This window comes from Nematolebias whitei, chromosome 23, assembly GCF_014905685.2.
Source record: "Nematolebias whitei isolate Nwh7 chromosome 23, NemWhi1, whole genome shotgun sequence".
NCBI lineage: Eukaryota > Metazoa > Chordata > Actinopteri > Cyprinodontiformes > Rivulidae > Nematolebias > Nematolebias whitei.
Genome location: NC_056520.1, coordinates 20,530,526 through 20,545,056, shown reverse-complemented (window position 1 = coordinate 20,545,056; position 14,531 = coordinate 20,530,526). Strand labels below are relative to the sequence as shown.

Genomic DNA, 14,531 nt, shown 5'->3' with positions numbered 1-14,531 from the left:
ATTCAAGGTCCCAGTTACACCCAAAAATAGCAAAAATATAAGTATAAAAAGAAACAGTATTCAAGGATCTAAGATATTCGCTAAACGATAATAATGTAAAATAATACAGTGTATTAAACAGCAGCCTGAACATGAGTCTGTTGTGAGCAGATGATTATTAATATAGCAGCTTAAGGTAAGAAATCAGCAGCATGGATAATCAATAATATGACAGCCTGGGTGGGTAGGTGCGCAGTCATATGTGAGCAACGTGAACAGGAGGGGGCTCAACACACAGCCCTGAGGGACGTTTGGGACGTTTCCAGGATAAAAAAAAAGAATAATTTCTGCAGAATCATGATTTTGTTTTCTGTATTCAGGGCTACACAAAAATTAACGCCTTCAACTGGGCCAAGATTCGCAAGCTGAGCTTCAAACGTAAAAGGTTCCTGATCAAGTTGAGATCTGACCCTGCCGTGAGTTTGTTCTGCAACTTGGCCTTTCTGAGTCGACCTTTTCCCACAAGTTTCTTTCCTCGGTGTTGACACCTTCCCTCGGTGTGCTCCTGCAGAACTCTCATCACGACACGCTGGAGTTCGCCATGGCCAGCAGGGACTGCTGCAAGGTTTTCTGGAAGATCTGTGTGGAGTATCACGCCTTCTTCAGGCTCTTCGAGGAGCCCAAGCCTAAACCCAAACCTATCCTCTTCACAAGGGGGTCCTCATTCCGGTTCAGGTGAGCTATGACAAACAAACAAAAAAAAAAGTGCCGTGTTTGCTTTTGTTTAAATAGAACAATTTAGTTTAAAGATTCAAAAACACTGCTCAGAAAGAGTAAGAATTCAAGCTTAGATATATTTATTTTAAAACATTTGTTGTGATCAAAACTTCTTTTTTACTCTGAATGTGAAATCTATCTAGAGGAATTGCATTTCCTGTGAAACTGCAGTGTGAATGCTTACTGCTGAAGAACTTTCTAAAAAAAACAGCTGAAAGTAGCTAAAAACATGCTGAAATGTAGCTGAAATGGAAGAACAAGCCCAAGTTAGCAGAAGAAAGCAGAAAGAACACATATTTGCTGAATTATGTTTAAATAAACAGAAATTAGCAAAAAAGTTAGTAAATTAACTAAAAAGGCTGAAATTAGCAACAAAAAAAGTATCTGAAAATGCAGAAAGAAGGTTAAATTACCAGAAGAAAGTGGGAGGAACAGAAATGAGCTTAAAAATGTGGAATTAGCTGAAAAAGCTCAATTTAGCATAAAACAGCTAAATAGTAGCTGAAATAGCAGAAAAAGCTGAAATTAGCAGAACTAAGTTGAAAGGACCATAACGAGCAGAAAGAAGGTGTTTAGGCTGAAAGTAGCCAAAATTAACATGAAACACTAGAATTTATCTGAAAACAGCTGAAATTAGCTAAAAACATCCTGAAATGTAGCTGAAATGGAAGAACAAGCCAAAGTTAGCAGAAGAAAGCAGAAAGAACACATATTTGCTGAATTTTGAATTCAAAATTAGCAAAAAGTTATGAAATTAGCTATAAAAGCTGAAATTAGCACACACAAAAAAGAAAAAGGATGAAAAGTAGCTGAAAAGGCACCTTAAAGTTACCTTTAAGCTTCAAGCTTAAAAGTAGTTTAACATTCCTTCTGGTAGCTTAAACTACCAGAAGGAATTGGAATGAGCTGAAATGAGCTAAAAAAAAAAGTGGAATTGGCTGAAAAAGCTAAATTTAGCACAAAAACAACTGAATATTAGCTGAAATAGCAGAAAATGCTGAAACTAGCAGGAATAAGTTGAAAGGACCATAACAAGCAGAAAAAGTTATTTAATCTGAAAGTAGCATAAATGAACATGGAAAAACTAGAATTTATCTGAAAACGGCTGAAATTAGCCAAAAGATGCTAAAACGTTAGCTGAAAATGTAGAATAAGCTTAAATTAGCAGAAGTAAGTAGAGGGAGCACAGTTTGGCCCAATTAGGTTGAAAGAAGCAGAAATGAGCATAAAAAAGTGGAAATTATCTGGAAAAAGCTTAAATTAGCAAAACCAGCTGAAAGTAGCTAAAAAGGCAGAAAAAGCTTAAATCACCAGAAGAAAGTGGAGAGAGCACATTTTTTAGGCAATTAGGCTGAAAAAGTTGAATTGAGTGCAAAAAATGTGGAATTAGCTGAAAAAAGCTAAAATTAGCATAACAGCTAAATAGTATATAGAAAATGCTGAAACTTGCTGAAATAAGCTGAAAGGAGTATAACAAGCTGAAATTAGCAGAAATAAGTTAGAAGAAGCACAAAAATGTAGTTAGCAGAAATAATCTGAAAGGAGCACAAAACAGCTGAATTTAGCTGAAAAAAGTTTAAATTTGCACAAGGAAGCTGAAAGAAGCTGAAACAGAACAAAATGTGAAAGGAGCAGTAAAAGGTTGTAAACAGATCTAAAGATTTGAAGGATGGAAAATGAGCTCAATTCATTTTCTATGAGAAAAAATGGCAGAAAAGGCCAAATATTTCAAAAAGCTAAAGTTGCATCGGTACCAAAAGTCTTTGCATCTTTCTCCTGAATGAGCTGAACGTTTTGATTTATAATTTGTTGAAATAGCACAAAAAATTGTGGAACGAGAAAGATGCTGAAAAACACAGAAGAAAACTGGAACTCAATAGTGTGAATGCATCAACATGTAGGCACAAAATATGTATAAATATACTAGTTTGTTGTCAAATTAAAGAAGGGGTTTAATAAATTGGATATACAGTCAGTTATTTTCTGTTTGTCCTTTAATTTTTTTAATTTAAAATATTTAATTTGGAACAGATTTGTAAGCCTAATTGATCCAAATTAGACCACATGTGTGTCCTTCAAATATAAATATCTACAGGGAAATAGCTTAAAGTAAAACCAGATTAGTATTTTTTTATATATATATATATTTGTGTGGAGTTAAAAAGAAAAATATTTTTCTCGTTTTTTGGTTCACTTTTGGACTCATCATGAGTAAAAATGATGTAAAGTTGTTCAATTAAAAATAAGATAGCCCTATCTGCTGTTAAAGTGGATTTAAATATAACCCATGACGAGACGCTAAATTTAGAAAAGAGACCAAAAATTAGGTCCACGTCACTCTACCTGACTCAGTTTGAAACAAAAGTTTTTGTTCTGTCCTCTTTCTACAGCGGTCGAACCCAGAAGCAGATCATCGACCACATGAAAGACTCCGAGATCAAGAGGGTTCCATTTGAGAGGTGAAATCAGCTGCAGCGAGGCAGCCCCGACTAGCTGCAGTAATCAGATTTATGGGTTTGTTAGCCGATTAGTGGGTTTAACCTGGTGTTGCCTCCCCTCCTCACAGAAAGCACAGTAAGATTCTGTCCAACAGCGGCATGTCCCCTCAGTCGTCTTCCTGCAGATCACAAGTGCCAAAAGAGGTAAAGTCCTCAAGACTGAATTTGTGTTCACAGTTCTTTATTGTCATTCGCATCACATGTGGTACATGAGGTGGAACGAAATTGTGTACTCAAGGTCCCAATTACACCCAAAAATAGCAAAAATATAAAGTACAAAAAGGAAGAGTATACAAGGATCTAAGATATACGCTAAAAAATAATAATGTAATATAGTACGGCATATTAAATCAAGGGTTCCCAACCCTGGTCCTTGAGGAACACCATCCTGCATATTTTAGTTGTTTCTCTGCTCCGACACACCTGATTTTCATTAATGGGTGATCAACGGGCAGAACATGAGGAAGTAATTGAATCACTGAATCAGGTGTGTTGGAGCAGGGAAACAACTAAAACATGCAGGATGGCATTCCTCAAGGACCAGGGTTGGGAACCCTTGTATTAAACAGCAGCCCGAACATCTTCTATATTCTTGTATGTTATAAACAACTATTGACTTAGAGTTCACGTAAAAATAACAGCTCGCTTTTCTTTTTGCTTCCTTTGCATATTTTAGAGTGCCTCGTTGGTGCCGTTGGCAGACCAGCCCGACGCGGTCAGACTGGCTCAGGAAGTCAAATCGAAAGGTTCAGAGGAGCTGCCGGCCACCACGCCACCCATCAATGGTTTCCACGATGGCACACTCCTCAGCTCCGACCCGACTCGGCGGAACCACAACGGAACGGGATCGGCACCGGGCCAGCAGCTCCTGAACCAAGGTCCAGCCTGCAGGGCAAACAGAGGCAGCAGCTCTTCTATCCCTTACATTGACTGTAGCGACATAGACAGCGAATGTGACATGACAAAGAGCAGCCGGACTCCCAGGGGCCACAGCAATGCAAACGACAGCACTGAGGATGAGTCTTATGGGTGTGAGGGTAGCGCAGGTTGCGGTGGGGGTAGAGCCGGGGGTCTGTTTGGGGCCGTGAACGGGTTCTACCACACCAATCACCAGGGAGTTATGCGGCAGGGTACCAGGAGCCTTTTAGACAAGGAAGCTAAGTTTAGCACGAGTCACGAGCAGATGAGTGACGACGTTCTGTCAAATGGAGGTGCCCTTCACGGACGCTTCCAGCTCCACAGCACGCTGTTGGACGAGATCTTTCAGGGTCGAGACAAGCGAGACATGGCGGTTGGTCGACCGTTTGGAACCGGGACACGCAGCCAGTGCTCTAGCCCGGTAATCAGCAGCTTCCACCAGCGTACAAGCTCACTCAGTCACGCCGAGATGACTAACAGTCCGAGTCAGGTGGGCTCTGCTCCACGGTGGGATGATGGCGGACATTTTTTTAGTAAACACCCCAGAGCTGTCCATGTGGAAACTCCCACTGTCCCTCCGTCATCCCGTCCACTAAACCACTATGGCAGCTACTCCCCGATCATTTCCAACCGCACGCCACCGCATTTTGCCAAACCGTACAATAACAACAACATGCGGAACCGATCTGATACCGATCCGTTCATTCTGAGCCAGCTGGCATCCACCCCAATCCACCATAATGACCCTTACTGTCCAGGGATGCAAACCCAAGCCCCTTGTTCCACCCCGACGGAGCGCAAAACGATTATAGCAAACGGCAACCATGGGAACCTCATGGTTGCAGGTCAGCCGCGTTCCAACACCGTGCAACGGTTGTTTGGTCATCAGGGGAAACCCAGCAAAAACCTAAATCAGCCCGTCCAAATGATCGACGGCTCCACCAGCAGCGGCACCGACACCAGCGACACGGAGTCGGACACCGGCAGCAGCTCGTACAGCCAACCGCTGACGTATGGCAACCCGGCTGCCGTCACCTCCTTCAGTTCGGGTAACTCGAACGGTGCAAACGCGTCGTCGTCGCTGCTGCGTAGCAAATTGTCATTTGGGAGTCTGCAGCTGGAGAATGATGGCGAGGGGGAGGAGCCACAGGGATGCTACCATTTCAATGAGGAAGATGTAGAAGGCGTTTTCAGCTGTTGAGCCAGAATTAATCATTTTAATTTGTCTTTTCACACCTTTTAAAACACTCATTTTAAACGAGTTTTAACATATTTTTGGAACGTGTACAATATAGTTTTTGACAAAAACATGTTTTAAACTAAATATACAGTAACTCTTTTGACGTGTAGATGTATAAATAAGTTGTTTCTAGACAACAATCACGTTTTTATCTAAAATTAAGGATGCAACCTGCTGGCTTCAGATAGTTTTGTAAGTCAGACATAAATACCGTTTAAAGGATATCTTTCCTTTCCATGTGCCATAACCGAAAAACTTTATATTTACTGTATATAAATAAAACTACAGGGCTTTGTATTAAGATCATTTCTACAGCTCTTCCAACTTTGTTTTTAATGGTATTTGTTAGCGGTGATATTTGTGATAATTTCTTCCAAGTTGAAGACATTTAGGTTTAGAATCAGTGGTTCCTAACACTGGTCCTTGAGGAACACCATCCCGCATGTTTTAGTCATTTCCCTGCTCCATCACACCTGATTCAGTGATTTAATGACTTCCTCCAGTTCTGTCAAATCAGATGTGTCAAAGCAGGGAAACAACTTAAACATGAAGGATGGTGTTCCTCAAGGACCATGGTTGGGACCACTGGTTTAGACGATTGTAGGATAATTTTTTTAGTGCTCTTTCTTGTTCAAATGTGTAAAAATAGATTTTGAGGTGGCTTTTGACTGTAATGGCTGCCTTTTTGTGGTTACACTCGAACATAGTTCTGTTTCTGTGTTGCGTTTGAACTCGAGTATTTCATTGGGGACTTACGGACGTTGGATAAGGTCTGCTTACTCTGAAGAGACTGCACTGAACGAGTTATAGTCCTCTTTAATTGTACATGTTTGGATGTTTTTAGGTATTTAAGTACTAATTTAGTAGAAACTTGTCTTTAGTCTGCCAGAGGTGGAATGCTATAGTTGGCAGCGAGTCTTTTTAGTTTTGGCAGAGTTCTTTCCTTTTGAGCACGTATTTTTTCCCCAATCCTTTCAGCTGATTTCTGTCCATTTGTCGTGAGCAACTTGCACTATAATTTAGATGTTTTTATGTTTTTTTTGTTTTTTTTTTGTAAGATTTACCCTAGGAAGTTAAATCAGTTAGGAAAAGCGTCCTTATTTTCTTTTTATCACTGTAAATCCAGAACACCAACCATAATCCTTAACCTTCTGCTGCCATTGGGTTAAAATGAACCATAAAGCATCCATTTTTAAAACTGAAGCCTCATGGGTCATTTTGACCCAAGGGCAGCAGGAGGGTTAAAGCATCCATAGCTGTCTGCTTTGCTTGGCTCTGCCCCTGGCATGCACTAGGAACAAAACAAGAACCTAAATGTTCCCTTCCTTCGGCTGCTGTTCTCTCACCTGCTGCTCTGCCGTTTATTGAAGGCTTCACATTCTCACCTCTCATTTACTGGCTGTTTTTCTGGTTGCACCGCACTTTTTTTTTGTAATCATTTGGAATATTAACCTCAAATCGTTTTTCTTTTGCCCTATTTTTTTTTTATTTTTATTTTTTAATTCATATATTTCTTGTTGATCAGCAACTGAACGGCCATTAAAATAACAGCCGGCGTTCTGCAAATTGAGACTTAGCTCCAGTTTTTGGACTTTTTTCTCTCTCCTCCCTTTATCGTGAAAAAGAATCATCATGGGTTCGAGTTATTTGTTCCGGACTCAAACTGGACTAAATATCTTCTTCCACTTGAAATAAATGTTCGTGCTTCCTGCTTTGTAAATGCACTGTTTTTAAGCATGTTTGTTGTTTTGTTTCTTGAGGTGGGAAAGCTCATTAACACTGTGTTTTCACTTTTTCCTTTTCTTTTTACTGGGATCGCATGTTAACCAGGCAGAAGAGGCTTTTCTGTCACTCTGATTTGTTGTTTTTTTTACTCACTCTCACTATGTTTCTGTCAAGGGGCTCACAACGGTTCAAGATGTTTGAGACGGACTGGATGCAGGATAACCTTCTCTTTATTTGCTCAATGTTTTCATACTGTTTTTGGTTGTACTGCGTTGTTTAAGTCAAACATTTTGAAACCGTTGGGGTTTAGCCCTGGGGATTTGTGCTGTGCACAAGGACAGAACGAGGGGAACTCAACTCTAGTGTTCTTCAAACAAGACGGCGAGAGGGCGAAGATAGGTAGACACAAGTAAAGTCCATATTAAAGTGTTATGTAAGTGTAAAAACGATATCCTACCAGAGAAAAGGCTTTTTATTTCATAAGATAAGATAAGTCCGAGTGTTGTCAGAGTTTGGACACGCATGAATACTGGGGTTGAGTCCGCTTGTTTTCCTTTCACTCTGTTGCATATTCGTATTTACTGACACTATTTCACTTTGTAATTTTATTAATTTTAATATACTGTATATATACAGTGTTTGGAGTTGGATATTGGTGCCATTTTAGGCTAAAATAAATGGAGCACAGGAGAAGTAATACATTTTCTGAAAACTTATAGTAATAATAATAATAGTCTAATTTATTAGTTAAACTTACTCATTTATTATGTCACAGTTCAAAACAGGAATTTCCACATGCTCAGATTAATGGAAAATTGTTAGCATGCACATATTTGTTTTTTAACCAGTTCATTTTAATGTACTTAAAGTTAAGTAATGCTGTATATGCTAATTTATTTAAAAAGAGCAAGTTTTCCACCAAGTATCAAAGTTCACGCTCGATAGTCCAGGTAAAAAAATCCAACAAAGTTCAGTCAAATCATCTGGACATTTGTTTGTTTTTTTTAGACATTTTATCCTTCATCCAAAGGACTTCATCAGTCTGAGGAGCCACAACAAACTGATTTCCACACACATTCACATAGTGGACCATCAGTTTGCTTGTGATAAGATGGTTTCTGGAGTCTGGCCTCTCCCCCGTCGACTCCTCTGAGGCAGCCATAGCCAAAATGGTTCAAAACATCAAAGTTCATGCTCAGTAATCCAGGTAAAAAAAAAAAAAAAAATCCAGCAAAGTTAATTCAGGTCATGATAGGTCAGGGGGAGAGGGTGGGCCCCAGAAACCATCTTATCACCAGCAAACTGGTGGGCCCACTATGGGAGTGGGTTGCTTGTAGGCCTGTCAAAATAAACAATAAATCAATGTATCGCATGATAAATGAAAATTATCTACTTCATTTTCATTTATCGGCTTTATCGTTTCTTAGTGTCTCTCTCTTTTTACTGAAGACACTGGATGACAAAAGGCTCAACTCCGGTGCTCTTCACTGACTCCTCCCTTTCTCTTTAAAACTGTTTTAAACATCCAAAATTTTGATTTTGGATCGTTAAAAGCAGCTATGCTGAGAAGCTAAGCTACGAGCTAAGCTAACAGGCCGACCTCGGCGAAAAACCCTCCGTCTTGTCGAAGCTCCAAAATTCACGGTTGAAACCCGTGCCTTTGTGTAAAAAGTTGTTTTTCTCTGCAAAAATAAGCTGAGAACTCGTTTACTATTTTTTTATTAAAAGCTTTGTGTGACAAATGCTATGCTAAAGATCCTGATACATGCTCAGTGCTATGCTATGCTAAAGAGCTCAAACCACACAGAGCGTCTGCCATTTTGAGAACCGAATAACGGGAACAAGAGACAGCCCACATCACGTCAAAGGACCTCCCTCACATTTTTCTTAGAGACATGTTGCTCGCTCCCTCACTACCCATCCTTTGGTTCAAACTGTTGTATTCTGACATCTGGTGGTCAAAAAGGGTACTACACACAAATGAACCAACATTTCTTCTTAAATTTGACAACTACTAATTATTGTCAAAATTCAAACAACTTTATCATTTATCACAATAATTGCTGAGACAATTAATCACTCAGCAAAATTTTTGTTACCGTGACAGGCCTAGCTGCTTGTGGAACTGAGTTTTGTTGACTCCTCGGACTGATGAAGTTCTTTGGATGAAAGACGAAACGTCTCAGCTAAAAGAGAAACCGTCCAGATGACCTGACTGAACTTTGTTGGGTGTTCCACCAAGTAGTTAACTTCACGTGTGTGATGTGATGAAATAGTGCCAACCTTCCAAATGTAAGTCATCTTTAGTGAATTTTATCACTAACGTTGGTGAAAAGTTCAGCTTTTTTATGCAGAACAGATCGGTGAGTTTCACCTAAATCTTAGCATGCTTTAAATCATTCTTTTGTCTTTGGATCTTCTTAATTTACTATTTTACCACTTAAATTTCTGTAAAGTTGATTATAAAGGTTACACCTCTACCATGTCTTTTAGTCTTTTTGCCCCCAAAATTCAGTCTTTTTTTCCATTTAATTTCCTTTAAAATACTTAAACTTGATAAACTAGGAACCCTTTTTAATAAACAAACCTTTGGATATTTTGTTCTTATGGATTTACAACTTCAGTCTTAAAAAAAAAAGTTTATAACTCCTCCTGGCTCCTTATTTTTAATGTCTAAAAAGGCTCCTAAATGTCCTCATATTTGATCACTGTATGTTTTTTATTACTGTAATTTTTGAACTTCTTACGTTTACTTTAAAAGTAAAATAGCTGTAGCTTTATGTGATAAAATACACAAATGCTGTGAATATGTAAATGTGTAGATTAAGTTTGATACATTAGGGAAATAAAAAAAAAGCAGATTTATACAGCTTTCACGCTTCTCTGCTAAAATTAAACTTTAGCTACTTAGCTTAGCATAAAAGTTAGCCTAGCTCTGTTTCCAGCAAACAAAACCCAGTTCACTAAAAAATAAGAAATAACTCTTTATATTAGTTAAATTCGCACAGACAGCAAACTGTACAATGTTTAGTTTTATTATTTTGATAATTTAGTTTTTTTCCCCCCACTTTGAACAGATCTAGGCTATCTATCATGGTGCTAAGCTAACTAGCTTAATGTTTGCAAACAAAGCAAACCAGCATATTATTCCCCAATATCTTAAACTAGTCTTAAATAAAAGTGAATTAGCTGAATAAACGACATGCTTGAATCACATTTGGGCATGCTTTTGTATTTTTTCTGGCAAACATCTTTTTTTAAAAAGTGAAAAAGCACTTCGATGCTGTTACCGGCACTAAAGCTAAAACATTGTTTGCTGCTTAAATCTGCATGGTTTTTTATCTACTCCATTTTAAAAAAATCCATTTCGAAGTTTTGGCATGCTGTGAAATAATTAAAACTGCCTATAGGTTTGTGTTAAAGGCTTTGAATCTTGTTTTCTGTCACTGTTTTAACACTTGCTGCACAGGTTTTGCCTAAAACTTGCTTTTTTTTTTGGTTTGGTTGCTTCTATTGCTTCCACTCTTCACTTTTTAACAATGTATCGGTTTGTGGTGCACTAGTGTCAATAAAAAAACAATTTTGTATAACTGGACAAAAGGGACTCCAGAGTTCTCTTTAGAAAAAAAAACCCCAAATAAAAACCAGCGCCGCACAATCTGTCCTTCATCCCATCCCATCCCCCTGCTTGAACTGAACCCATGTCTTTTGTTGTGGTAGTTTGTAGTGTAGAGGCTGTTTGTTCCGTTCAGCCTTCTGCATGTTTCTTAGCTTGTTCTCCCTCCTGTTTGTTCCTTTAGATGTAGGGGTGTCGATCTCGGTTACGAAAAGGAGCCAAAATTTAAAAACTTTGTCCGATCCATGGGTCACTTTCAGCTAATACATTAACTTGAGTCGGATACCTGGTAACTTTTCTTGGTTGCAGGTTTATGAACAAGAGTTTGATCGGTCTCATTTAGTTGCTCTTTGCACATGAGAGTCAATAATGCTGGAATGACCCAACCTTTTTTTCTGGCTTCAAAGTAGTTAGCCAGCTGGTAAGAGAAGTCTATACTAAATGATGTATTTATCAGTTTTTTTTAAAGAAAAAAATAGAAGAGATACAGTATTTTACATTTAAATCATCATCTTGGGGGACCAGATTTCCCCCCACGACTCTTGAGTTTGACGTGAGGTTCTCTGCTTGGTGAGTTGTTTTTTTTTTTTATAGTCCCCCTCACCATCACAGGTCTGCTGGGGTTTTTACCCATGATCCAGTTTGGTGTAGAACAGTGGACTCTTTGGAAACTTTGCAACTGGGCAAGTATACAGTCACGATTTAGTACGGTTCATATTAACTCTAGCTGTAGTTGAAGTAGGTGTAGTTGCACTGTTGCAGGATGGAGCCCTTTTGATGCCCTAAGTGGGAGTTCACCAACAAACAAACCGGATGCCTATTAGGAAACGGCTATTAGATGTTGAGTGAGATGTTTTGATGAGTGAGATCAAAATTTCCCATTTTAAACGGCAACACTAACTAAATGAATTGCTGTGCAAATTCTGGTCCTTACTAACAACTTGTGAGTGGTTTTAACCTTATTAGATGTGAATCCAACTAGTCAAATAGATCAGTCACATTTGTCATGTGGCACAGTGTATGTTTTTAGTTTACATTCGTGTTTGAAGAGTAGCAGTCAGTTTTGAAATTCATTGCCACACTGATTGATTTGAAGCATATTTGGGGGGGGGGGGGGTATATTTGGTATTCCTGTATTGAGCTTTTGCTTCTCAAGAAAAATGAATTCTTCAAATGCGACTAAAAAGCTGAACAGCAGTTGGCAGTGAATTTCATGGGAGTTAAATTTAATTTAACACCCCCCTTATTGTCTACTCTTTGTTCTATCTCTGTTTCCATTTTCCTGCTTTTTCCTCTCCCAATTTCCAACCTTTCACACTTAGAAATCCCTGGTTCGGAGGACTCTCCGCAGGCAAGTCCCCTTGTGGTTGTCATCAGCTCTGTGAACGGTCAGGAGGCCGGGAGTGTCCTGGGACAGGTTCCAGAGGGACAGCAGCTTACACCTCTTACCAGTCCACTGCTTACTGATGCTGGGTACATCCGCAACGATGAGGAGGAAGAGGCGAGGAGGAAGGTGGGCAAGTGAAGTCGCTAAATTACCTTCTGGGGCATTTTCTTTCAAATCAAGCTAAGGATAGTAGAGATGTATAATCAAATGAAAGCATTTCCCTTTAAAAAAGGAAATAATCAGTACAAAGACTGATAAACGGAGTGGCATATCGATCTCATCTTTTCCTTTGTGTCCAGAAGTTTCCCACAGACAAGGCCTACTTTATAGCCAAAGAACTGTTGACCACAGAGCGGACCTACCTCAACGACCTGAAAGTTATCACAGAGGTAAAGCTTTCTGAATTACTCTGGCTTTTTTTGTTACGTTTCCATGCATTGTCTGCATGATTGAGCTTTGTTTCATTTTTCCAAGTTTTAGTCTTAATTTGTTTCTCTAAAGACTAAAAGTTTGTTTGACAAAAGCCCTATTTGCCTGGGATTAGTTTTACCTAGGAACCACATGTAATACATAAATTACTCCCCAACGTCTGCTTTTTATGTGGCACATTCGAACGGGATAACCAAAGCTTGAGATTTAGCTGAAATTTTCGGACATCTTCCGGATATGTTGTTAACGCGCTGCGTATTGCATAACATCTGCTTGTGTGTTCGCTTGCTCCTTCTCTTCATCCTTTTCTTCTTTTTGGCGACCGTTACGGGTCGATAGGCTTTTGCTGGTCCGGCACACAAAAGGCTATTTATAAACTACAATGCAGCCTCCATTGCCAAAAGCAAATAAAAATGCACCCAAGAAACAAAAAACGACTATTTGCATATTGGATTCCGCCCTTTTCTGTCTAAATCACAGAGATGCCTATTCGCATTGGATTAGTATATCACAGGACCCCGGAGTTCAGGAAAATATAGTAGGTAATTTGCGGGGGAATTTTTACTTTACAAATTACTGACAGCTTGTGTCATTTTTGAACTGTTATTCTGTCAAATAGTTATCAACAGTTGGTATTTTATCAGCTATCACATCAATTCCAGTAGTCCCTCAATACTTTGTGGTTCGAATTTTGGTGACTCACTCTTTTGTGGGTTTTCAACATAAGATTGTACCCAATGTTTCTGGTGGCCTGGCCACTCATTGATCGCTGCGGAGACTCCTTCTTTCTCTTTTTGAGGCTGTCGGCCTTAGAAAGAGAAAGGAGGGCTCGGGGTTTGGGTCTGTCTGCAAGCTGTGAGCTTCAGTGAGGCGAATACCAGAGTGAGCGCTATGGATTGTTTATTTTAAATAATCAAGCGCCACCTCAACCGAGCCTTAACCCGAATTGAGCCGGTTCGGGACATTTCCAGGTACTCCCGATGGCCAGTCCACCCTCGGGCGCTAATTGGCTCATTAACTGTAGCATCAGTCTGTCTGCGCTCCTTCACTGTGCTCTTGTAGAGCATTTAGAGGGTTTAGAACATTGTTAAGAACATTGCAAGAGTGTGGGAAGAGTTTATAAAGTCTTAAAATATACATAAATACTAAAATAAATATAGCATTCCTTTTCCACCTATTACGGTAGTGTCTGGAACGTAACCCCTGGGATAATCGAGGGACTACTGTATAGAGCACGAAGTACAGAGAAAAAGTCAGCAGTCTTCGTCCAGGCTAGGCTTATAGCTAGTTAAATAAAGGCTTGCCTTCGTTTTTTCTCAAACTCATCAAACAACTTCCTTTCAAAAATTACAAAATGGTGTAAAGGAATGCTACATTAGCTAACATTAAACATTTACACTTGGATGACACCGTTTTCTCGACCAAATAGAAAGAATGTATTTGTGCTGAGTTAAGATAGCCCCTTAAATGCCAGTGCTGGACGTGTCAGTCTGCCAAGAGTTGGGTAAAAGTTTGTGCTGATGAGTTGCCCTGATGGGGCAATATTAAACACAGATTGTGCTTGAAGTATATCTTGGAGGTCAGTCTCAGCTACTACCTCATTTAATGTTTAGCTCATTATCTTTTTGTTGATCAAGTTGTTTCATTGATAAAGTTTTGTTTGCTAGGAACTTATGAGTCAAGTGGCTCAGAGATATGAGGGTGCAAGGCAATTTAGGCACTTAAAGGTTAGCAGGAGAATTTTAAATTCAATTCTGGTACGTACAGGGAGCCAGTGACGGGAGGACAAAACTGGTGTAATGTGATCAAACCTACGAGTTCCTGTTAAGAGTCGAGCTGCAGCAATTTGGACAAGCTGGAGATGTGAAATGGAGACCTGACTGACCCCAACATAGAGTGCATTACAATAGTCCAGTCAGGTAGTGATAAAGACATGGACTAGTTTTTCAAGGTCAGTTCTGG

General features: G+C 39.4%; 1 protein-coding gene across 1 annotated transcript in view; it reads left to right on the top strand.

Annotated features, from left to right (window-relative positions):
* The window catches only part of LOC119428707 (FERM, ARHGEF and pleckstrin domain-containing protein 1), a 126,445-nt gene that overhangs the window by 89,953 nt on the left and 21,961 nt on the right, over positions 1-14,531 (top strand). Inside the window, exons 9-15 of the mRNA XM_037696379.1 lie at positions 360-455; positions 551-714; positions 3,147-3,215; positions 3,323-3,398; positions 3,931-4,132; positions 12,076-12,266; positions 12,440-12,529. Of these exons, the coding sequence (XP_037552307.1) occupies positions 360-455; positions 551-714; positions 3,147-3,215; positions 3,323-3,398; positions 3,931-4,132; positions 12,076-12,266; positions 12,440-12,529 (888 nt within the window). The remainder of the gene's footprint in view (positions 1-359; positions 456-550; positions 715-3,146; positions 3,216-3,322; positions 3,399-3,930; positions 4,133-12,075; positions 12,267-12,439; positions 12,530-14,531) is intronic.